This window comes from Ranitomeya imitator, chromosome 4 (assembly GCF_032444005.1).
Source record: "Ranitomeya imitator isolate aRanImi1 chromosome 4, aRanImi1.pri, whole genome shotgun sequence".
Taxonomy (NCBI): domain Eukaryota; kingdom Metazoa; phylum Chordata; class Amphibia; order Anura; family Dendrobatidae; genus Ranitomeya; species Ranitomeya imitator.
In genome coordinates this window covers 11951981-11978147 of record NC_091285.1, presented here as the reverse complement: position 1 = coordinate 11978147, position 26167 = coordinate 11951981, and the positions used below count along the sequence as shown (strand labels likewise).

The following is a 26167-nucleotide window of genomic DNA, read 5'->3' as shown; positions in this document are numbered from 1 at the left end:
ACAAGAATATAACTACTATAATACTGCCCCTATGTACAAGAATATAACTACTATAATACTGCTCCTATGTACAAGAATATAACTACTATAATACTGCTCCTATGTACAAGAATATAACTACTATAATACTGCTCCTATGTACAAGAATATAACTACTATAATACTGCCCCTATGTACAAGAATATAACTACTATAATACTGCCCTGTATGTACAAGAATATAACTACTATAATACTGCCCCTATGTACAAGAATATAACTACTATAATACTGCCCCTATGTACAGGAATACAACTACTATAATACTGCTCCTATGTACAAGTATATAACTACTATAATACTGCCCCCATGTACAAGAATATAACTACTATAATACTGCCCCTATGTACAAGAATATAACTACGATAATACTGCTCCTATGTACAAGAATATAACTACTATAATACTGCCCCTATGTACAAGAATAGAACTACTATAATACTGCTCCCTATATACAAGAATATAACTACTATAATACTGCCCTCTATGTACAAGAATATAACTACTATAATACTGCCCCTATGTACAAGAATATGACTACTATAATACTGCTCCTATGTACAAGAATATAACTACTATAGTACTGCCCCTATGTACAAGAATAGAACTACTATAATACTGCTCCCTATATACAAGAATATAACTACTATAATACTGCCCTCTATGTACAAGAATATAACTACTATAATACTGCTCCTATGTACAAGAATATAACTACTATAATACTGCTCCTATGTACAAGAATAGAACTACTATAATACTGCTCCCTATATACAAGAATATAACTACTATAATACTGCCCTCTATGTACAAGAATATAACTACTATAATACTGCCCCTATGTACAAAAATATAACTACTATAATACTGCCCCTATGTACAGGAATACAACTACTATAATACTGCTCCTATGTACAAGTATATAACTACTATAATACTGCCCCTATGTACAAGAATATAACTACTATAATACTGCTCCTATGTACAAGAATATAACTACTATAATACTGCCCCCTATGTACAAGAATATAACTACTATAATACTGCAGCTATGTACAATAATATAACCACTATAATACTGCTCCTATGTACAAGAATATAACTACTATAATACTGCCCCTATGTACAAGAATATAACTACTATAATACTGCTCCTATGTACAAGAATATAACCACTATAATACTGCCCCCTATGTACAAGAATATAACTACTATAATACTGCCCCTATGTACAATAATATGACTACTATAATACTGCTCCTATGTACAAGAATATAACTACTATAATACTGCCCCTATGTACAATAATATAACTACTATAATACTGCTCCTATGTACAAGAATATAACTACTATAATACTGCTCCTATGTACAAGAATATAACTACTATAATACTGCCCCTATGTACAAGAATATAACTACTATAATACTGCTCCTATGTACAAGAATATAACTACTATAATACTGCCCCTATGTACAAGAATATAACTACTATAATACTGCTCCTATGTACAAGAATATAACTACTATAATACTGTCCCTATGTACAAGAATATAACTACTATAATACTGTCCCTATGTACAAGAATATAACTACTATAATACTGCCCCCTATGTACAAGAATATAACTACTATAATACTGCCCCCTATGTACAAGAATATAACTACTATAATACTGCTCCTATGTACAAGAATATAACTGCTATAATACTGCCCCCTATGTACAAGAATATAACCACTATAATACTGCCTCCTATGTACAAGAATATAACTACTATAATACTGCCTCCTATGTACAAGAATATAACTACTATAATACTGCTCCCTATGTACAAGAATATAACTACTATAATACTGCCCCCTATGTACAAGAATATAACTACTATAATACTGCCCCCTATGTACAAGAATATAACTACTATAATACTGCTCCCTATGTACAAGAATATAACTACTATAATACTGCCCCCTATGTACAAGAATATAACTACTATAATACTGCCCCCTATGTACAAGAATATAACTACTATAATACTGCCTCCTATGTACAAGAATATAACTACTATAATACTGCCCCCTATGTACAAGAATATAACTACTATAATACTGCTCGCTATGTACAAGAATATAACTACTATAATACTGCCCCTATGTACAAGAATATAACTACTATAATACTGCTCCTATGTACAACAATATAACTACTATAATACTGCCCCTATGTACAACAATATAACTACTATAATACTGCCCCTATGTACAAGAATATAACTACTATAATACTGCTCCTATGTACAAGAATATAACTACTATAATACTGCCCCTATGTACAAGAATATAACTACTATAATACTGCCCCCTATGTACAAGAATATAACTACTATAATACTGCTCCTATGTACAAGAATATAACTGCTATAATACTGCCCCCTATGTACAAGAATATAACTACTATAATACTGCCTCCTATGTACAAGAATATAACTACTATAATACTGCCTCCTATGTACAAGAATATAACTACTATAATACTGCCCCTATGTACAGGAATATAACTACTATAATACTGCTCCTATGTACAAGAATATAACTACTATAATACTGCCCCTATGTACAAGAATATAACTACTATAATACTGCCCCCTATGTACAAGAATATAACTACTATAATACTGCCCCCTATGTACAAGAATATAACTACTATAATACTGCCTCCTATGTACAAGAATATAACTACTATAATACTGCCCCCTATGTACAAGAATATAACTACTATAATACTGCCCCTATGTACAAGAATATAACTACTATAATACTGCTCCTATGTACAACAATATAACTACTATAATACTGCCCCTATGGACACAAAAGAGAATAGTAAAACCAAAAACACTCAGTTTGAAAAAATGTTGCAGTAATCCGCAAGTGCTAGTAAAAGATGTAAAAAACAGGGTATTTGGTTGATACGTTTTTTGCAAAAAATGTATACTAAGCTGCTCTACCAATCTTCACGGTATACCCTTATCAGAGCAGTCCTAACTAATGTATGCAATCCCTATCTGATGTATTTAAAAACCTGATCATCTGTATATAACCTGTGTGAACAGGGTTCAGAGAGGAAAAATCCATGTGTGCATACAGGGTAGAACAGCTTTTGTGCAGATAACCCAAGAGGAGTGGTGGAACTCCCCAGTCTTTACGTTTTGCAAAAAACGTATCAACCAAATACCCTGTTTTTTACATCTTTTACTAGCACTTGCGGATTACTGCAACATTTTTTCAAACTGAGTGTTTTTGGTTTTACTATTCTCTTTTGTGTCTTCAGGTTTCTTGGTGGTGTGTGAACATGATCATACAGACTTGTTCACTGTGCAAGTAGCCCATGTGTTCCTGTTTCCAATACTACCCCTATGTACAACAATATAACTACTATAATACTGCCCCTATGTACAAGAATATAACTACTATAATACTGCTCCTATGTACAAGAATATAACTGCTATAATACTGCTCCTATGTACAAGAATATAACTGCTATAATACTGCCCCTATGTACAAGAATATAACTACTATATACTGCCCCTATGTACAAGAATATAACTACTATATACTGCCCCTATGTACAAGAATATAACTACTATAATACTGCCCCATATGTACAAGAATATAACTACAATAATACTGCCCCCTATGTACAAGAATATAACTACTATAATACTGCTCCTATGTACAAGAATATAACTGCTATAATACTGCTCCTATGTACAAGAATATAACTACTATAATACTGCCCCTATGTACAAGAATATAACTACTATATACTGCCCCTATGTACAAGAATATAACTACTATAATACTGCCCCTATGTACAGGAATATAACTACTATAATACTGCTCCTATGTACAAGAATATAACTACTATAATACTGCCCCTATGTACAAGAATATAACTACTATAATACTGCTCCTATGTACAAGAATATAACTGCTATAATACTGCTCCTATGTACAAGAATATAACTACTATAATACTGCCCCTATGTACAAGAATATAACTACTATATACTGCCCCTATGTACAAGAATATAACTACTATAATACTGCCCCTATGTACAGGAATATAACTACTATAATACTGCTCCTATGTACAAGAATATAACTACTATAATACTGCCCCTATGTACAAGAATATAACTACTATAATACTGCTCCTATGTACAAGAATATAACTACTATAATACTGCCCCTATGTACAAGAATATAACTACTATAATACTGCTCCTATGTACAAGAATATAACTGCTATAATACTGCTCCTATGTACAAGAATATAACTACTATAATACTGCCCCTATGTACAAGAATATAACTACTATATACTGCCCCTATGTACAAGAATATAACTACTATAATACTGCCCCTATGTACAGGAATATAACTACTATAATACTGCTCCTATGTACAAGAATATAACTACTATAATACTGCCCCTATGTACAAGAATATAACTACTATAATACTGCTCCTATGTACAAGAATATAACTGCTATAATACTGCTCCTATGTACAAGAATATAACTGCTATAATACTGCTCCTATGTACAAGAATATAACTACTATAATACTGCCCCTATGTACAAGAATATAACTACTATATACTGCCCCTATGTACAAGAATATAACTACTATAATATTGCTCCTATGTACAAGAATATAACTACTATAATACTGCCCCTATGTACAAGAATATAACTACTATCATACTGCTCCTATGTACAAGAATATAACTACTATAATACTGCCCCTATGTACAAGAATATAACTACTATAATACTGCTCCTATGTACAAGAATATAACTGCTATAATACTGCTCCTATGTACAAGAATATAACTACTATAATACTGCCCCTATGTACAAGAATATAACTACTATATACTGCCCCTATGTACAAGAATATAACTACTATAATATTGCTCCTATGTACAAGAATATAACTACTATAATACTGCCCCTATGTACAAGAATATAACTACTATAATACTGCTCCTATGTACAAGAATATAACTGCTATAATACTGCTCCTATGTACAAGAATATAACTGCTATAATACTGCTCCTATGTACAAGAATATAACTACTATAATACTGCCCCTATGTACAAGAATATAACTACTATATACTGCCCCTATGTACAAGAATATAACTACTATAATATTGCTCCTATGTACAAGAATATAACTACTATAATACTGCCCCTATGTACAAGAATATAACTACTATCATACTGCTCCTATGTACAAGAATATAACTACTATAATACTGCCCCTATGTACAAGAATATAACTACTATAATACTGCTCCTATGTACAAGAATATAACTGCTATAATACTGCTCCTATGTACAAGAATATAACTACTATAATACTGCCCCTATGTACAAGAATATAACTACTATATACTGCCCCTATGTACAAGAATATAACTACTATAATATTGCTCCTATGTACAAGAATATAACTACTATATACTGCCCCTATGTACAAGAATATAACTACTATAATATTGCTCCTATGTACAAGAATATAACTGCTATAATACTGCCATTTACTGACGATGATACAGACTGTATAGACAGTGCCTAATTGAAGGCTTTACACATCTTCCTCCCAATTATTTGCCGTCTTCTCGCTGGTTTATTTCTCTAACCTTTTCTCGCTGTCATCAGAAGATCTAATTAGACATTTTATTACGTTCTAGAGGATTTAGATAAATGTTCATATATAAAATTACAGCTCAGCCGCCGCTTATAGAGGAAGGAAACAAAACCCGAATAAACCTGTATAAAATTTCTAATCGTTTCTGATCAAGACGTCCTCTATAAAGGGTCAGTACCAGAGCTGAGCTCCGCAGGGGTTGAGAAAGCCACGCCCATGCTTAAATATGTAAATGCATCGATAGCCAATCACAAATCATCCCAACATTTTTAACCCCCTGTAACTTTTTTGCTTTAGATAGGAAAATAAATAGCGGTGCAGCCCCATGTAAATCCCTATGATAATGGCTCTCTGCAGTGAAGGAGCCTTGTATAACCGTTGCCATAGCAGCAGTCTTGGGATCAGCCCCAGCGTTCGGGTGACAGGGTCAGAAATACCCATAATGTCCGTGCGTTAACCCTAAATGACAGCGGCATGGCCGCAGAGCGCCGCTTCCCGCGTAAAGGTCTCGTTATTGACTCTCGCTGTCATGACAACCGAAGGGGATCCACCGAGAGGTATGAACACAAAATAATGACCCCTCATAACGATGCGCACCGGAGAGGAGCCATATTGTCACCCCGTTGTCATAGAAACGGATGGAACCAAGAAAAAAGACGGATGACAACCAATAGGGCAACCATCGTCACCCAGCTTTTCTTCACTATATTGTACCCTAAACATAGTGGCGGCGGCCATATTGTCACCTAACTTTCCCAGACACAGATTTAAAGGATTTGTCCACATAATTATGGCTTAATCATGTCACTGACACAACTAATATATCACGCGGACACACGTATGGCGGATGTCAGGAAAGGGTTAAAACACAAAGGCCCAAAAGTCCAGCTGTGGCACGCTCCGCTCCATGCGATTCGCCTTCCTCGAGAACCGTGACAGTCTAATATATACAGGAGGAGGAGCTAATGGAACGAAGGGGAGGAGCCGAGTATCAAAACACACAGCATTAATTATGACATGTCCCTTTAAGACAGTGCAACAACTACAACTCCCAGCAGACCCTGGGCGCTTGCAGCAGCCTTTGCAGCTCGTAGAGGCATTGAATACAATCTGGCTCCAGTTCTGGGCATCTTCATTAGTACAAGAAGCAGCCCCCCATCACAGCTGGATATTCCCAGCATTCCCTGAGCCGCCACCGCCCCCGCTCCATTCATAAATGTTTTATGACAGAACAAGAGATAAATCTGCGATACATAAAGCCGCAGGCGCTCCCCGGCTCATTCACAAAAACTGGCTGCAAATTGGAAGCTGTGGCAAAACGACTACAGCAGCCATGCTGGGAGTTGTAGTCTTCCAACAGGTCGGAGACTGAGACATTATACTGTAGAAGTAAAGCCGTGGCGGGGAGATACCGGGGAGCAGTGGTGAGGAGGATGAGGAGATACCGGGGAGCAGTGGTGAGGAGGATGAGGAGATACCGGGGAGCAGTGGTGAGGAGGATGAGGAGATACCGGGGAGCAGTGGTGAGGAGGATGAGGAGATACCGGGGAGCAGTGGTGAGGAGGATGAGGAGATACCGGGGAGCAGTGGGCGACAAGAACTGGGGAGATCCCAGGGAGCAGTGGTGAGGAGGACGAGGAGATACCGGGGAGCAGTGGTGAGGAGGATGAGGAGATCCCAGGGAGCAGTGGTGAGGAGGATGAGGAGATCCCAGGGAGCAGTGGTGAGGAGGATGAGGAGATACCGGGGAGCAGTGGTGAGGAGGATGAGGAGATACCGGGGAGCAGTGGTGAGGAGGATGAGGAGATACCGGGGAGCAGTGGTGAGGAGGATGAGGAGATCCCAGGGAGCAGTGGTGAGGAGGATGAGGAGATACCGGGGAGCAGTGGTGAGGAGGATGAGGAGATACCGGGGAGCAGTGGTGAGGAGGATGAGGAGATACCGGGGAGCAGTGGGCGACAAGAACTGGGGAGATCCCAGGGAGCAGTGGTGAGGAGGATGAGGAGATCCCAGGGAGCAGTGGTGAGGAGGATGAGGAGATCCCAGGGAGCAGTGGTGAGGAGGATGAGGCGATACCGGGGAGCAGTGGTGAGGAGGATGAGGAGATACCGGGGAGCAGTGGTGAGGAGGATGAGGAGATACCGGGGAGCAGTGGTGAGGAGGATGAGGAGATACCGGGGAGCAGTGGTGAGGAGGAAGAGGAGATACCGGGGAGCAGTGGTGAGGAGGATGAGGAGATACCGGGGAGCAGTGGTGAGGAGGACGAGGAGATACCGGGGAGCAGTGGTGAGGAGGACGAGGAGATACCGGGGAGCAGTGGTGAGGAGGATGAGGAGATACCGGGGAGCAGTGGTGAGGAGGACGAGGAGATACGGGGAGCAGTGGTGAGGAGGATGAGGAGATACCGGGGAGTAGTGGTGAGGAGGATGAGGAGATACCGGGGAGCAGTGGTGAGGAGGAAGAGGAGATACCGGGGAGCAGTGGTGAGGAGGATGAGGAGATACCGGGGAGCAGTGGTGAGGAGGACGAGGAGATACCGGGGAGCAGTGGTGAGGAGGATGAGGAGATACCGGGGAGCAGTGGTGAGGAGGACGAGGAGATACCGGGGAGCAGTGGTGAGGAGGACGAGGAGATACCGGGGAGCAGTGGTGAGGAGGACGAGGAGATACCGGGGAGCAGTGGTGAGGAGGATGAGGAGATACCGGGGAGCAGTGGTGAGGAGGATGAGGAGATACCGGGGAGCAGTGGTGAGGAGGAAGAGGAGATACCGGGGAGCAGTGGTGAGGAGGACGAGGAGATACCGGGGAGCAGTGGTGAGGAGGATGAGGAGATACCGGGGACAGTGGTGAGGAGGATGAGGAGATACCGGGGAGCAGTGGTGAGGAGGATGAGGAGATACCGGGGAGCAGTGGTGAGGAGGATGAGGAGATACCGGGGAGCAGTGGTGAGGAGGATGAGGAGATACCGGGGAGCAGTGGTGAGGAGGAAGAGGAGATACCGGGGAGCAGTGGTGAGGAGGAAGAGGAGATACCGGGGAGCAGTGGTGAGGAGGACGAGGAGATACCGGGGAGCAGTGGTGAGGAGGACGAGGAGATACCGGGGAGCAGTGGTGAGGAGGATGAGGAGATACCGGGGAGCAGTGGTGAGGAGGACGAGGAGATACGGGGAGCAGTGGTGAGGAGGATGAGGAGATACCGGGGAGTAGTGGTGAGGAGGATGAGGAGATACCGGGGAGCAGTGGTGAGGAGGATGAGGAGATACCGGGGAGCAGTGGTGAGGAGGAAGAGGAGATACCGGGGAGCAGTGGTGAGGAGGACGAGGAGATACCGGGGAGCAGTGGTGAGGAGGACGAGGAGATACCGGGGAGCAGTGGTGAGGAGGATGAGGAGATACCGGGGAGCAGTGGTGAGGAGGACGAGGAGATACCGGGGAGCAGTGGTGAGGAGGACGAGGAGATACCGGGGAGCAGTGGTGAGGAGGACGAGGAGATACCGGGGAGCAGTGGTGAGGAGGATGAGGAGATACCGGGGAGCAGTGGTGAGGAGGATGAGGAGATACCGGGGAGCAGTGGTGAGGAGGAAGAGGAGATACCGGGGAGCAGTGGTGAGGAGGACGAGGAGATACCGGGGAGCAGTGGTGAGGAGGATGAGGAGATACCGGGGAGCAGTGGTGAGGAGGATGAGGAGATACCGGGGAGCAGTGGTGAGGAGGACGAGGAGATACCGGGGAGCAGTGGTGAGGAGGATGAGGAGATACCGGGGACAGTGGTGAGGAGGATGAGGAGATACCGGGGAGCAGTGGTGAGGAGGATGAGGAGATACCGGGGAGCAGTGGTGAGGAGGACGAGGAGATACCGGGGAGCAGGGGCGACGAGAACTGGGGAGATACCAGGGAGCAGTGGTGAGGAGGATGAGGAGATACCAGGGAGCAGTGGTGAGGAGGACGAGGAGATACCGGGGAGCAGGGGGCGACAAGAACTGGGGAGATACTGGGGAGCATGGGCGACGAGAACTGGGGAGATCCCAGGGAGCAGTGGTGAGGAGGACGAGGAGATACCGGGGAGCAGTGGTGAGGAGGACGAGGAGATCCCAGGGAGCAGTGGTGAGGAGGACGAGGAGATACCAGGCAGCAGGGGCGACGAGAACTGGGGAGATACTAGGGAGCAGTGGTGAGGAGGACGAGGAGATACCAGGGAGCAGGGGCGACGAGAACTGGGGAGATACTGGGGAGCAGTGGTGAGGAGGACGAGGAGATACCGGGGAGCAGTGGTGAGGAGGACGAGGAGATACCAGGGAGCAGTGGTGAGGAGGATGAGGAGATACCAGGGAGCAGTGGTGAGGAGGATGAGGAGATCCCAGGGAGCAGTGGTGAGGAGGATGAGGAGATACCAGGGAGCAGTGGTGAGGAGGACGAGGAGATACCGGGGAGCAGTGGTGAGGAGGACGAGGAGATACCGGGGAGCAGTGGTGAGGAGGATGAGGAGATACCAGGGAGCAGTGGTGAGGAGGATGAGGAGATACCAGGGAGCAGTGGTGAGGAGGACGAGGAGATACCAGGGAGCAGTGGTGAAGAGGACGAGGAGATACCAGGGAGCAGTGGTGAAGAGGACGAGGAGATACCAGGGAGCAGGGGCGACGAGAACTGGGGAGATACCAGGGAGCAGTGGTGAGGAGATACAGTGGTGAGGAGGATGAGGAGATCCCAGGGAGCAGTGGTGAGAAGATACAGTGGTGAGGAGGATGAGGAGATCCCAGGGAGCAGTGGTAAGGAGATATTGGGGAGCAGTGGTGAGGAGGACGAGGACATATTGGGGAGAAGTGGTGAGGATATACAGTGGTGAGGAGGATGAGGAGATATTGGGGAGCAGTGGTAAGAAGATATTGGGGAGCAGTGGTGAGGATATACAGTGGTGAGGAGGATGAGGAGATACCGGGGAGCAGTGGTGAGAAGATATAGTGGTGAGGAGGATGAGGAGATACCGGGGAGCAGTGGTGAGAAGATACAGTGGTGAGGAGGACGAGGAGATATTGGGGAGCAGTGGTGAGAAAGTACAGTGGTGAGGAGGACGAGGAGATACCGGGGAGCTGTGGTGAGAAGGTACAGTGGTGAGGAGGACAAGGAGATATTGGGGAGCAGTGGTGAGAAGGTACAGTGGTGAGGAGGATGAGGAGATACCGGGGAGCAGTGGTGAGAACACACAGTGGTGAGGAGGATGAGGAGATACCGGGGAGCAGTGGTGAGAACATACAGTGGTGAGGAAGACGAGGAGATATTGGGGAGCAGTGGTGAGAAGATACAGTGGTGAGGAGGGCGAGGAGATACCAGGGAGCAGTGGTGAGAAGATACAGTGGTGAGGAGGGCGAGGAGATACCAGGGAGCAGTGGTGAGAAGATACAGTGGTGAGGAGGATGAGGAGATACCGGGGAGCAGTGGTAAGAAGATATTGGGGAGCAGTGGTGAGGATATACAGTGGTGAGGAGGATGAGGAGATACCGGGGAGCAGGGGCGACGAGAACTGGGGAGATACCAGGGAGCAGTGGTGAGGAGATACAGTGGTGAGGAGGATGAGGAGATCCCAGGGAGCAGTGGTATGGAGATATTGGGGAGCAGTGGTGAGGATATACAGTGATGAGGAGATACCGGGGAGCAGTGGTGAGGAGGACGAGGACATATTGGGGAGCAGTGGTGAGGATATACAGTGGTGAGGATGATGAGGAGATCCCAGGGAGCAGTGGTGAGGAGGACGAGGAGATATTGGAGAGCAGTGGTGAGAAGATACAGTGGTGAGGAGGATGAGGAGATACCGGGGAGCAGTGGTGAGGAGGTACAGTGGTGAGGAGGATGAGGAGATACCGGGGAGCAGTGGTGAGGAGGTACAGTGGTGAGGAGGGCAAGGAGATACCATGGAGCAATGGTGAGGAAATACAGGGTTGAGGAGGACGAGGAGATACATGGGAGCAGTGGAGGGAAGGACGAGGAGATACATGGGAGCAGTGGAGGGAAGGACGAGGAGATACCAGGGAGCAGTAGTGAGAAGGACGACAAGCTACCGGGAGCAGTGTGGAGATACTGGGAAGAAATGGTGTGAAGATACTGGGGAGATACTGGGATGCAGTGGTGAGAATAATGAGGAGATACTGGTAAGCAGGGGAGACAAGATACTGGGAAGCAGGGGAGACAAGATACTGGGAAGCAGGGGAGACAAGATACTGGGAAGCAGGGGAGACAAGAAACTGGGAAGCAGGGGAGACAAGATACTGAGAAGCAGGGGAGACAAGATGCTGAGAAGCAGGGGAAACAAGGTACTGGGAAGCAGGGGAGACAAGGTACTGGGAAGCAGAGGTGAGGAGGTACTGGGAAGCAGAGGTGAGGAGGTACTGGGAAGCAGAGGTGAGGAGGTACTGGGAAGCAGAGGTGAGGAGGTACTGGGAAGCAGAGGTGAGGAGGTACTGGGAAGCAGAGGTGAGGAGATACTGGGAAGCAGAGGTGAGAAGATACTGGGAAGCAGAGGTGAGGAGGTACTGGGAAGCAGAGGTGAGGAGGTACTGGGAAGCAGAGGTGAGGAGGTACTGGGAAGCAGAGGTGAGGAGGTACTGGGAAGCAGAGGTGAGGAGGTACTGGGAAGCAGAGGTGAGGAGGTACTGGGAAGCAGAGGTGAGGAGGTACTGGGAAGCAGAGGTGAGGAGGTACTGGGAAGCAGAGGTGAGGAGATACTGGGAAGCAGAGGTGAGGAGGTACTGGGAAGCAGAGGTGAGGAGGTACTGGGAAGCAGAGGTGAGGAGGTACTGGGAAGCAGAGGTGAGGAGGTACTGGGAAGCAGAGGTGAGGAGGTACTGGGAAGCAGAGGTGAGGAGGTACTGGGAAGCATAGGTGAGGAGATACTGGGAAGCAGAGGTGAGGAGATACTGGGAAGCAGAGGTGAGGAGGTACTGGGAAGCAGAGGTGAGGAGATACTGGGAAGCAGAGGTGAGGAGGTACTGGGAAGCAGAGGTGAGGAGGTACTGGGAAGCAGAGGTGAGGAGGTACTGGGAAGCAGAGGTGAGGAGGTACTGGGAAGCAGAGGTGAGGAGGTACTGGGAAGCAGAGGTGAGGAGGTACTGGGAGGCAGAGGTGAGGAGGTACTGGGAGGCAGAGGTGAGGAGATACTGGGAAGCAGAAGTGAGGAGATACTGGGAAGCAGAAGTGAGGAGATACTGGGAAGCAGAGGTGAGGAGGTACTGGGAAGCAGAGGTGAGGAGGTACTGGGAAGAGGTGAGGAGGTACTGGGAAGCAGAGGTGAGGAGATACTGGGAAGCAGAGGTGAGGAGGTACTGGGAAGCAGAGGTGAGGAGGTACTGGGAAGCAGAGGTGAGGAGATACTGGGAAGCAGAGGTGAGGAGGTACTGGGAAGCAGAGGTGAGGAGGTACTGGGAAGCAGAGGTGAGGAGATACTGGGAAGCAGAGGTGAGGAGGTACTGGGAAGCAGAGGTGAGGAGGTACTGGGAAGCAGAGGTGAGGAGGTACTGGGAAGCAGAGGTTGAGGAGATACTGGGAAGCAGAGGTGAGGAGATACTGGGAAACAGAGGTGAGGAGGTACTGGGAAACAGAGGTGAGGAGCTACTGGGAAGCAGAGGTGAGGAGATACTGGGAAGCAGAGGTGAGGAGATACTGGGAAACAGAGGTGAGGAGATACTGGGAAGCAGAGGTGAGGAGGTACTGGAAAGCAGAGGTGAGGAGATACTGGGAAGCAGAGGTGAGGAGATACTGGGAAGCAGAGGTGAAGAGGTACTGGGAAGCAGAGGTGAGGAGGTACTGGGAAGCAGAGGTGACACATACAGATGTGGGGGGCAGGAGCAGCAGATATCGGGGGTCACACACAGATGTGGAGGGCAGGAGCAGCAGATATCGGGGGTCACACACAGATGTGGGGGCAGGAGCCGCAGATATCGGGGGTCACATACAGATGTGGGGGGCAGGAGCAGCAGATATCGGGGGTCACATACAGATGTGGAGGGCAGGAGCAGCAGATATCGGGGGTCACATACAGATGTGGGGGGCAGGAGCCGCAGATATCGGGGGTCACATACAGATGTGGAGGGCAGGAGCAGCAGATATCGGGGGTCACATACAGATGTGGGCGGCAGGAGCAGCAGATATCGGGGGTCACATACAGATGTGGGGGGCAGGAGCCGCAGATATCAGGGGGTCACATACAGATGTGGGGGGCAGGAGCCGCAGATATCGGAGGGTCACATACAGATGTGGGGGGCAGGAGCAGCAGATATCGGGGGTCACACACAGATGTGGAGGGCAGGAGCAGCAGATATCGGGGTCACACACATTAGTGGGGAGCAGGTGCCGCAGATATCGGGGGTCACACACAGATGTGGGGGGCAGGAGCAGCAGATATCGGGGGTCAGACACAGATGTGGGGGGCAGGAGCCGCAGATATCGGGGGTCGCACACAGATGTGGAGGGCAGGAGCAGCAGATATCGGGGGTCGCACACAGATGTGGAGGGCAGGAGCAGCAGATATCGGGGGTCACATACAGATGTGGGGGGCAGGAGCAGCAGATATCGGGGGGTCACATACAGATGTGGGGGGCAGGAGCAGCAGATATCGGGGGTCACACACAGATGTGGGGGGCAGGAGCAGCAGATATCGGGGGTCGCATACAGATGTGGGGGCAGGAGCAGCAGATATCGGGGGTCACATACAGATGTGGGGGGCTGGAGCCGCAGATATCGGGGGTCACATACAGATGTGGGGGCAGGAGCAGCAGATATCGGGGGGTCACATACAGATGTGGGGGGCAGGAGCCGCAGATATCGGGGGGTCACATACAGATGTGGGGGGCAGGAGCCGCAGATATCGGGGGTCACACACAGATGTGGGGGGCAGCGGTTAGTGTCTGCACTGTACTGTACTGGGGGATCCGGGACCTGTTGCTGTCACTTCTTTGCTCGCTCTGCCCGCTCTCAGAGACACTCTGCCCACTCCCGGTGACTCTCTGCCCGCTCTCTGTGGTACTCTGCCCGCTCCCGATGCCGCTCTGCCCGCTCCCGGTGACTTTCTGCCCGCTCTCTGTGGTACTCTGCCCGCTCTCTGTGGTATTCTGCCAGCTCCCAGTGGCTCTCTGCCTGCTCTCTGTGGTACTCTGCCCGCTCCCGCTCTGCCCGCTCCAGGTGTCGCTCTGCCCGCTCCCGGTGAATCTCTGCCCGCTCCCGGTGAATCTCTGCCCGCTCCCGGTGAATCTCTGCCCGCTCCCGGGGACTTTCTGCCCGCTCCCGGTGGTACTCTGCCCGCTCCCGTGACTTTCTGCCCGCTCCCGGTGGTACTCTGCCCGCTCCCGGTGACTTTCTGCCCGCTCCCGGTGGTACTCTGCCCGCTCCCGGTGACTTTCTGCCCGCTCCCGGTGACGCTCTGCCCGCTCCCGGTGACTCTCTGCCCGCTCCCGGTGACTCTCTGCCCGCTCCCGGTGACTCTCTGCCCGCTCCCGGTGACTCTCTGCCCGCTCCCGGTGACTCTCTGCCCGCTCCCGGTGACTCTCTGCCCGCTCTCTGTGGTACTCTTCCCGCTCCCGGTGACTCTGCCTGCTCCCGGTGACTCTCTGCCCGCTCTCTGTGGTACTCTGCCCGCTCCCGCTCTGCCCGCTCCCGGTGACTCTCTGCCCGCTCCAGGTGACGCTCTGCCCGCTCCTGGTGAATCTCTGCCCGCTCCCGGTGAATCTCTGCCCGCTCCCGGTGGTACTCTGCCCGCTCCCGGGGACTTTCTGCCCGCTTCTGGTGGTACTCTGCCCACTCCCGGTGACTTTCTGCCCGCTCCCGGTGGTACTCTGCCCGCTCCCGGGGACTTTCTGCCCGCTCCCGGGGACTTTCTCCCGCTCCCGGTGGTACTCTGCCTGCTCCCGGTGACGCTCTGCCCGCTCCCGGTGACTCTCTGCCCGCTCCCGGTGACTCTCTGCCCGCTCTCTGTGGTACTCTGCCCGCTCCTGGTGACTCTGCCCGCTCCCGGTGACTCTCTGCCCGCTCTCTGTGGTACTCTGCCCGCTCCCGCTCTGCCCGCTCCCGGTGACTCTCTGCCCGCTCCTGGTGACTCTGCCCGCTCCCGGTGACTCTCTGCCCGCTCCCGGTGACTCTCTGCCCGCTCCCGGTGGTACTCTGCCCGCTCCCGGGGACTTTCTGCCCGCTCCCGGTGGTACTCTGCCCGCTCCCGGTGTCGCTCTGCCCGCTCCCGGTGGTACTCTGCCCGCTCCCGGTGACGCTCTGCCCGCTCCCGGTGACTCTGCCCGCTCCCGGTGTCGCTCTGCCCGCTCCCGGTCTGCCCGCTCCCGGTGACTCTGCCCGCTCCCGGTGTCGCTCTGCCCGCTCCCGGTGTCGCTCTGCCCGCTCCCGGTGAATCTCTGCCCGCTCCCGGTGACTCTCTGCCCGCTCCCGGTGAATCTCTGCCCGCTCCCGGTGAATCTCTGCCCGCTCCCGGTGACTCTCTGCCCGCTCCCGGTGAATCTCTGCCCGCTCCCGGTGACTCTCTGCCCGCTCCCGGTGTCGCTCTGCCCGCTCCCGGTCTGCCCGCTCCCGGTGACTCTGCCCGCTCCTGGTGACTCTCTGCCCGCTCCCGGTGGTACTCTGCCCGCTCCCGGGGACTTTCTGCCCGCTCCCGGTGGTACTCTGCCCGCTCCCGGTGTCGCTCTGCCCGCTCCCGGTGGTACTCTGCCCGCTCCCGGTGACGCTCTGCCCGCTCCCGGTGACTCTGCCCGCTCCCGGTGTCGCTCTGCCCGCTCCCGGTGACTCTGCCCGCTCCGGGTGACTCTCTGCCCGCTCCCGGTGGTACTCTGCCCGCTCCCGGGGACTTTCTGCCCGCTCCCGGTGGTACTCTGCCCGCTCCCGGTGTCGCTCTGCCCGCTCCCGGTGGTACTCTGCCCGCTCCCGGTGACGCTCTGCCCGCTCCCGGTGGTACTCTGCCCGCTCCCGGTGACGCTCTGCCCGCTCCCGGTGACTCTGCCCGCTCCCGGTGTCGCTCTGCCCGCTCCCGGTCTGCCCGCTCCCGGTGACTCTGCCCGCTCCCGGTGTCGCTCTGCCCGCTCCCGGTGTCGCTCTGCCCGCTCCCGGTGAATCTCTGCCCGCTCCCGGGGACTTTCTGCCCGCTCCCGGTGGTACTCTCCCCGCTCCCGGTGTCGCTCTGCCCGCTCCCGGTGGTACTCTGCCCGCTCCCGGTGACGCTCTGCCCGCTCCCGGTGACTCTCTGCCCGCTCCAGGTGACGCTCTGCCCGCTCCTGGTGAATCTCTGCCCGCTCCCGGTGAATCTCTGCCCGCTCCCGGTGGTACTCTGCCCGCTCCCGGGGACTTTCTGCCCGCTCCCGGTGGTACTCTGCCCACTCCCGGTGACTTTCTGCCCGCTCCCGGTGGTACTCTGCCCGCTCCCGGGGACTTTCTGCCCGCTCCCGGGGACTTTCTGCCCGCTCCCGGGGACTTTCTGCCCGCTCCCGGTGGTACTCTGCCTGCTCCCGGTGACGCTCTGCCCGCTCCCGGTGACTCTCTGCCCGCTCCCGGTGACTCTCTGCCCGCTCTCTGTGGTACTCTGCCCGCTCCTGGTGACTCTGCCCGCTCCCGGTGACTCTCTGCCCGCTCTCTGTGGTACTCTGCCCGCTCCCGCTCTGCCCGCTCCCGGTGACTCTCTGCCCGCTCCTGGTGACTCTGCCCGCTCCCGGTGACTCTCTGCCCGCTCCCGGTGAATCTCTGCCCGCTCCCGGTGGTACTCTGCCCGCTCCCGGGGACTTTCTGCCCGCTCCCGGTGGTACTCTGCCCGCTCCCGGTGTCGCTCTGCCCGCTCCCGGTGGTACTCTGCCCGCTCCCGGGGACTTTCTGCCCGCTCCCGGTGGTACTCTGCCCACTCCCGGTGACTTTCTGCCCGCTCCCGGTGGTACTCTGCCCGCTCCCGGGGACTTTCTGCCCGCTCCCGGGGACTTTCTGCCCGCTCCCGGTGGTACTCTGCCTGCTCCCGGTGACGCTCTGCCCGCTCCCGGTGACTCTCTGCCCGCTCCCGGTGACTCTCTGCCCGCTCTCTGTGGTACTCTGCCCGCTCCTGGTGACTCTGCCCGCTCCCGGTGACTCTCTGCCCGCTCTCTGTGGTACTCTGCCCGCTCCCGCTCTGCCCGCTCCCGGTGACTCTCTGCCCGCTCCTGGTGACTCTGCCCGCTCCCGGTGACTCTCTGCCCGCTCCCGGTGAATCTCTGCCCGCTCCCGGTGGTACTCTGCCCGCTCCCGGGGACTTTCTGCCCGCTCCCGGTGGTACTCTGCCCGCTCCCGGTGTCGCTCTGCCCGCTCCCGGTGGTACTCTGCCCGCTCCCGGTGACGCTCTGCCCGCTCCCGGTGACTCTGCCCGCTCCCGGTGTTGCTCTGCCCGCTCCCGGTCTGCCCGCTCCCGGTGACTCTGCCCGCTCCCGGTGTCGCTCTGCCCGCTCCCGGTGTCGCTCTGCCCGCTCCCGGTGAATCTCTGCCCGCTCCCGGTGACTCTCTGCCCGCTCCCGGTGACTCTCTGCCCGCTCCCGGTGAATCTCTGCCCGCTCCCGGTGAATCTCTGCCCGCTCCCGGTGACTCTCTGCCCGCTCCCGGTGAATCTCTGCTCGCTCCCGGTGACTCTCTGCCCGCTCCCGGTGTCGCTCTGCCCGCTCCCGGTCTGCCCGCTCCCGGTGACTCTGCCCGCTCCTGGTGACTCTCTGCCCGCTCCCGGTGGTACTCTGCCCGCTCCCGGGGACTTTCTGCCCGCTCCCGGTGGTACTCTGCCCGCTCCCGGTGTCGCTCTGCCCGCTCCCGGTGGTACTCTGCCCGCTCCCGGTGACGCTCTGCCCGCTCCCGGTGACTCTGCCCGCTCTTGGTGTCGCTCTGCCCGCTCCCGGTCTGCCCGCTCCCGGTGACTCTGCCCGCTCCCGGTGTCGCTCTGCCCGCTCCCGGTGTCGCTCTGCCCGCTCCCGGTGAATCTCTGCCCGCTCCCGGTGAATCTCTGCCCGCTCCCGGTGACTCTCTGCCCGCTCCCGGTGAATCTCTGCCCGCTCCCGGTGACTCTCTGCCCGCTCCCGGTGAATCTCTGCCCGCTCCCGGTGACTCTCTGCCCGCTCCCGGTGACTCTCTGCCCGCTCCCGGTGACTCTGCCCGCTCCTGGTGACTCTCTGCCCGCTCCCGGTGGTACTCTGCCCGCTCCCGGGGACTTTCTGCCCGCTCCCGGTGGTACTCTGCCCACTCCCGGTGTCGCTCTGCCCGCTCCCGGTGGTACTCTGCCCGCTCCCGGTGACGCTCTGCCCGCTCCCGGTGACTCTGCCCGCTCCCGGTGTCGCTCTGCCCGCTCCCGGTCTGCCCGCTCCCGGTGACTCTGCCCGCTCCCGGTGTCGCTCTGCCCGCTCCCGGTGTCGCTCTGCCCGCTCCCGGTGACTCTCTGCCCGCTCCCGGTGAATCTCTGCCCGCTCCCGGTGACTCTCTGCCCGCTCCCGGTGTCGCTCTGCCCGCTCCCGGTCTGCCCGCTCCCGGTGACTCTGCCCGCTCCTGGTGACTCTCTGCCCGCTCCCGGTGGTACTCTGCCCGCTCCCGGGGACTTTCTGCCCGCTCCCGGTGGTACTCTGCCCACTCCCGGTGTCGCTCTGCCCGCTCCCGGTGGTACTCTGCCCGCTCCCGGTGACGCTCTGCCCGCTCCCGGTGACTCTGCCCGCTCCCGGTGTCGCTCTGCCCGCTCCCGGTCTGCCCGCTCCCGGTGACTCTGCCCGCTCCCGGTGAATCTCTGCCCGCTCCCGGTGACTCTCTGCCCGCTCCCGGTGAATCTCTGCCCGCTCCCGGTGACTCTCTGCCCGCTCCCGGTGAATCTCTGCCCGCTCCCGGTGACTCTCTGCCCGCTCCCGGTGACTCTCTGCCCGCTCCCGGTGTCGCTCTGCCCGCTCCCGGTCTGCCCGCTCTCGGTGACTCTGCCCGCTCCTGGTGACTCTCTGCCCGCTCCCGGTGGTACTCTGCCCGCTCCCGAGGACTTTCTGCCCGCTCCCGGTGGTACTCTGCCCACTCCCGGTGTCGCTCTGCCCGCTCCCGGTGGTACTCTGCCCGCTCCCGGTGACGCTCTGCCCGCTCCCGGTGACTCTGCCCGCTCCCGGTGTCGCTCTGCCCGCTCCCGGTCTGCCCGCTCCCGGTGACTCTGCCCGCTCCCGGTGTCGCTCTGCCCGCTCCCGGTGTCGCTCTGCCCGCTCCCGGTGAATCTCTGCCCGCTCCCGGTGAATCTCTGCCCGCTCCCGGTGACTCTCTGCCCGGTCCCGGTGAATCTCTGCCCGCTCCCGGTGACTCTCTGCCCGCTCCCGGTGAATCTCTGCCCGCTCCCGGTGACTCTCTGCCCGCTCCCGGTGACTCTCTGCCCGCTCCCGGTGTCGCTCTGCCCGCTCCCGGTCTGCCCGCTCCCGGTGACTCTGCCCGCTCCTGGTGACTCTCTGCCCGCTCCCGGTGGTACTCTGCCCGCTCCCGGGGACTTTCTGCCCGCTCCCGGTGGTACTCTGCCCGCTCCCGGTGTCGCTCTGCCCGCTCCCGGTGGTACTCTGCCCGCTCCCGGTGACGCTCTGCCCGCTCCCGGTGACTCTGCCCGCTCCCGGTGTCGCTCTGCCCGCTCCCGGTCTGCCCGCTCCCGGTGACTCTGCCCGCTCCCGGTGTCGCTCTGCCCGCTCCCGGTGTCGCTCTGCCCGCTCCCGGTGAATCTCTGCCCGCTCCCGGTGAATCTCTGCCCGCTCCCGGTGACTCTCTGCCCGCTCCCGGTGAATCTCTGCCCGCTCCCGGTGACTCTCTGCCCGCTCCCGGTGACTCTCTGCCCGCTCCCGGTGACTCTCTGCCCGCTCCCGGTGACTCTCTGCCCGCTCCCGGTGAATCTCTGCCCGCTCCCGGTGACTCTCTGCCCGCTCCCGGTGACTCTCTGCCCGCTCCCGGTGTCGCTCTGCCCGCTCCCGGTCTGCCCGCTCCCGGTGACTCTGCCCGCTCCTGGTGACTCTCTGCCCGCTCCCGGTGGTACTCTGCCCGCTCCCGGGGACTTTCTGCCCGCTCCCGGTGGTACTCTGCCCGCTCCCGGTGTCGCTCTGCCCGCTCCCGGTCTGCCCGCTCCCGGTGACGCTCTGCCCGCTCCCGGTGACTCTGCCCGCTCCCGGTGACGCTCTGCCCGCTCCCGGTAATGCTCTGCCCGCTCCCGGTGACTTTCTGCCCGCTCCCGGTGACTCTCTGCCCGCTCCCGGTGTCGCTCTGCCCGCTCCCGGTCTGCCCGCTCCCGGTGACTCTGCCCGCTCCTGGTGACTCTCTGCCCGCTCCCGGTGGTACTCTGCCCGCTCCCGGGGACTTTCTGCCCGCTCCCGGTGGTACTCTGCCCACTCCCGGTGTCGCTCTGCCTGCTCCCGGTGGTACTCTGCCCGCTCCCGGTGACGCTCTGCCCGCTCCCGGTGACTCTGCCCGCTCCCGGTGTCGCTCTGCCCGCTCCCGGTCTGCCCGCTCCCGGTGACTCTGCCCGCTCCCGGTGTCGCTCTGCCCGCTCCCGGTGTCGCTCTGCCCGCTCCCGGTGACTCTCTGCCCGCTCCCGGTGAATCTCTGCCCGCTCCCGGTGACTCTCTGCCCGCTCCCGGTGAATCTCTGCCCGCTCCCGGTGACTCTCTGCCCGCTCCCGGTGACTCTCTGCCCGCTCCCGGTGTCGCTCTGCCCGCTCCCGGTCTGCCCGCTCCCGGTGACTCTGCCCGCTCCTGGTGACTCTCTGCCCGCTCCCGGTGGTACTCTGCCCGCTCCCGGGGACTTTCTGCCCGCTCCCGGTGGTACTCTGCCCACTCCCGGTGTCGCTCTGCCCGCTCCCGGTGGTACTCTGCCCGCTCCCGGTGACGCTCTGCCCGCTCCCGGTGACTCTGCCCGCTCCCGGTGTCGCTCTGCCCGCTCCCGGTCTGCCCGCTCCCGGTGACTCTGCCCGCTCCCGGTGAATCTCTGCCCGCTCCCGGTGACTCTCTGCCCGCTCCCGGTGAATCTCTGCCCGCTCCCGGTGAATCTCTGCCCGCTCCCGGTGAATCTCTGCCCGCTCCCGGTGACTCTCTGCCCGCTCCCGGTGACTCTCTGCCCGCTCCCGGTGTCGCTCTGCCCGCTCCCGGTCTGCCCGCTCCCGGTGACTCTGCCCGCTCCTGGTGACTCTCTGCCCGCTCCCGGTGGTACTCTGCCCGCTCCCGAGGACTTTCTGCCCGCTCCCGGTGGTACTCTGCCCACTCCCGGTGTCGCTCTGCCCGCTCCCGGTGGTACTCTGCCCGCTCCCGGTGACGCTCTGCCCGCTCCCGGTGACTCTGCCCGCTCCCGGTGTCGCTCTGCCCACTCCCGGTCTGCCCGCTCCCGGTGACTCTGCCCGCTCCCGGTGTCGCTCTGCCCGCTCCCGATGTCGCTCTGCCCGCTCCCGGTGAATCTCTGCCCGCTCCCGGTGAATCTCTGCCCGCTCCCGGTGACTCTCTGCCCGGTCCCGGTGAATCTCTGCCCGCTCCCGGTGACTCTCTGCCCGCTCCCGGTGAATCTCTGCCCGCTCCCGGTGACTCTCTGCCCGCTCCCGGTGACTCTCTGCCCGCTCCCGGTGTCGCTCTGCCCGCTCCCGGTCTGCCCGCTCCCGGTGACTCTGTCCGCTCCTGGTGACTCTCTGCCCGCTCCCGGTGGTACTCTGCCCGCTCCCGGGGACTTTCTGCCCGCTCCCGGTGGTACTCTGCCCGCTCCCGGTGTCGCTCTGCCCGCTCCCGGTGGTACTCTGCCCGCTCCCGGTGACGCTCTGCCCGCTCCCGGTGACTCTGCCCGCTCCCGGTGTCGCTCTGCCCGCTCCCGGTCTGCCCGCTCCCGGTGACTCTGCCCGCTCCCGGTGTCGCTCTGCCCGCTCCCGGTGTCGCTCTGCCCGCTCCCGGTGAATCTCTGCCCGCTCCCGGTGAATCTCTGCCCGCTCCCGGTGACTCTCTGCCCGCTCCCGGTGAATCTCTGCCCGCTCCCGGTGACTCTCTGCCCGCTCCCGGTGACTCTCTGCCCGCTCCCGGTGACTCTCTGCCCGCTCCCGGTGACTCTCTGCCCGCTCCCGGTGAATCTCTGCCCGCTCCCGGTGACTCTCTGCCCGCTCCCGGTGACTCTCTGCCCGCTCCCGGTGTCGCTCTGCCCGCTCCCGGTCTGCCCGCTCCCGGTGACTCTGCCCGCTCCTGGTGACTCTCTGCCCGCTCCCGGTGGTACTCTGCCCGCTCCCGAGGACTTTCTGCCCGCTCCCGGTGGTACTCTGCCCACTCCCGGTGTCGCTCTGCCCGCTCCCGGTGGTACTCTGCCCGCTCCCGGTGACGCTCTGCCCGCTCCCGGTGACTCTGCCCGCTCCCGGTGTCGCTCTGCCCGCTCCCGGTCTGCCCGCTCCCGGTGACTCTGCCCGCTCCCGGTGTCGCTCTGCCCGCTCCCGGTGTCGCTCTGCCCGCTCCCGGTGAATCTCTGCCCGCTCCCGGTGAATCTCTGCCCGCTCCCGGTGACTCTCTGCCCGGTCCCGGTGAATCTCTGCCCGCTCCCGGTGACTCTCTGCCCGCTCCCGGTGAATCTCTGCCCGCTCCCGGTGACTCTCTGCCCGCTCCCGGTGACGCTCTGCCCGCTCCCGGTGTCGCTCTGCCCGCTCCCGGTCTGCCCGCTCCCGGTGACTCTGCCCGCTCCTGGTGACTCTCTGCCCGCTCCCGGTGGTACTCTGCCCGCTCCCGGGGACTTTCTGCCCGCTCCCGGTGGTACTCTGCCCGCTGCCGGTGTCGCTCTGCCCGCTCCCGGTGGTACTCTGCCCGCTCCCGGTGACGCTCTGCCCGCTCCCGGTGACTCTGCCCGCTCCCGGTGTCGCTCTGCCCGCTCCCGGTCTGCCCGCTCCCGGTGACTCTGCCCGCTCCCGGTGTCGCTCTGCCCGCTCCCGGTGTCGCTCTGCCCGCTCCCGGTGAATCTCTGCCCGCTCCCGGTGAATCTCTGCCCGCTCCCGGTGACTCTCTGCCCGCTCCCGGTGAATCTCTGCCCGCTCCCGGTGACTCTCTGCCCGCTCCCGGTGACTCTCTGCCCGCTCCCGGTGACTCTCTGCCCGCTCCCGGTGACTCTCTGCCCGCTCCCGGTGACTCTCTGCCCGCTCCCGGTGAATCTCTGCCCGCTCCCGGTGACTCTCTGCCCGCTCCCGGTGACTCTCTGCCCGCTCCCGGTGTCGCTCTGCCCGCTCCCGGTCTGCCCGCTCCCGGTGACTCTGCCCGCTCCTGGTGACTCTCTGCCCGCTCCCGGTGGTACTCTGCCCGCTCCCGGTGACTCTCTGCCCGCTCCCGGTGTCGCTCTGCCCGCTCCCGGTCTGCCCGCTCCCGGTGACTCTGCCCGCTCCTGGTGACTCTCTGCCCGCTCCCGGTGGTACTCTGTCCGCTCCCGGTGACTCTCTGCCCGCTCCCGGTGAATCTCTGCCCGCTCCCGGTGACTCTCTGCCCGCTCCCGGTGACTCTCTGCCCGCTCCCGGTGACTCTCTGCCCGCTCCCGGTGTCGCTCTGCCCGCTCCCGGTCTGCCCGCTCCTGGTGACTCTCTGCCCGCTCCCGGTGGTACTCTGCCCGCTCCCGGGGACTTTCTGCCCGCTCCCGGTGGTACTCTGCCCGCTCCCGGTGTCGCTCTGCCCGCTCCCGGTCTGCCCGCTCCCGGTGACGCTCTGCCCGCTCCCGGTGACGCTCTGCCCGCTCCCGGTGACTCTACCCGCTCCCGGTGACGCTCTGCCCGCTCCCGGTAATGCTCTGCCCGCTCCCGGTGACTTTCTGCCCGCTCCCGGTGACGCTCTGCCCGCTCCCGGTGAATCTCTGCCCGCTCCCGGTGACTCTGCCCGCTCCCGGTGACGCTCTGCCCGCTCCCGGTGACTCTGCCCGCTCCCGGTGACGCTCTGCCCGCTCCCGGGGACTTTCTGCCCGCTCCCGGTGAATCTCTGCCCGCTCCCGGTGGTACTCTGCCCGCTCCCGGTGAATCTCTGCCCGCTCCCGGTGACTCTCTGCCCGCTCCCGGTGAATCTCTGCCCGCTCCCGGTGGTACTCTGCCCGCTCCCGGTGAATCTCTGCCCGCTCCCGGTGTCGCTCTGCCCGCTCCCGGTGACTCTCTGCCCGCTCCCGGTGAATCTCTGCCCGCTCCCGGTGTCGCTCTGCCCGCTCCCGGTGAATCTCTGCCCGCTCCCGGTGAATCTCTGCCCGCTCCCGGTGTCGCTCTGCCCGCTCCCGGTGACTCTCTGCCCGCTCCCGGTGAATCTCTGCCCGCTCCCGGTGTCGCTCTGCCCGCTCCCGGTGAATCTCTGCCCGCTCCCGGTGTCGCTCTGCCCGCTCCCGGTGACTCTCTGCCCGCTCCCGGTGAATCTCTGCCCGCTCCCGGTGTCGCTCTGCCCGCTCCCGGTGACTCTGCCCGCTCCCGGTGACGCTCTGCCCGCTCCCGGTCTGCCCGCTCCCGGTGCTCGCACACTCACCTGCAGAGCCGGCTCCCTGGTTGCTCCGGGGGAAGATGCCGGTGCACTTGTCCCACTCCACCTGCCCCCCCAGGCAGAGCTCGGACACGATCTGCAGCGCCTTCTGGCACAGGCTCACCCCGTCCTCCTTGTGGAAACTCATCCCGTCCCCGGTCATCTAGGGCGGGAGCAGCAGCCGGCACCATCCGCCGGGCACAGCGGAGCGCAGCGCACTGACAGCGGCCACGGGAGCCGGTAATAAGCGCCGCCTTATAGCGGGAGGACGGCCGCCAGGAGGCAGCACTGAGGCACCGGAGGGAGCGGGCTGCAGCGTTATATAAGGGGGTCGTGTACATGATGTTATGAAGCAGCTGTGTCACTCCGGGGGGCTGCAGGGGAACCAGGGGCCACAGCGCAAGTTCTAATTGCCCCCCACAAAAAAGAGCGAATCCCACAACACTGCAGATCGGACAAAGTGACTTTCCTCCTAATGAAGCCCCCAGAGTCCCCTCTCTTTGCCCCCATAAAGTATGGCGCCAGCAAAAGTGCCCCCAACACAGTATGATGCCCCCACCTCAACCCTCCCAGCCAAGTATGGAGACCCCCGGCCCCAACACAGTATGATGCTCCCACTGTACCGCACCTCAACCCTCCCAGCCAAGTATGGAGACCCCCGGCCCCAACACAGTATGATGCTCCCACTGTACCGCACCTCAACCCTCCCAGCCAAGTATGGAGACCCCCGGCCCCAACACAGTATGATGCTCCCACTGTACCGCACCTCAACCCTCCCAGCCAAGTATGGAGACCCTCGACCCAACACAGTGTGATATATAGCATAATGGCCGCCACATAGCCCTCCATATAGTATAATGCCCCCCACATAGCCCTCCACATTGTATAATGGCCCCCGCATAGCCCTCCATATAGTATAATGGCCTCCACATAGCGCTCCATATAGTATAATGGCCCCCACATA

At 57.4% G+C, this 26167-nt stretch overlaps 1 protein-coding gene across 1 annotated transcript in view; it reads right to left on the bottom strand.

Annotated features, from left to right (window-relative positions):
- Positions 1-25433, bottom strand: part of SYT10 (synaptotagmin 10) — a 73607-nt gene extending 48174 nt beyond the window's left edge. Inside the window, exon 1 of the mRNA XM_069763042.1 lies at positions 25210-25433. Coding sequence (XP_069619143.1) covers positions 25210-25366 — 157 coding nt within the window. The 5' untranslated portion in view covers positions 25367-25433. The remainder of the gene's footprint in view (positions 1-25209) is intronic.
- Between the last annotated feature and the right edge of the window lie 734 nt (positions 25434-26167).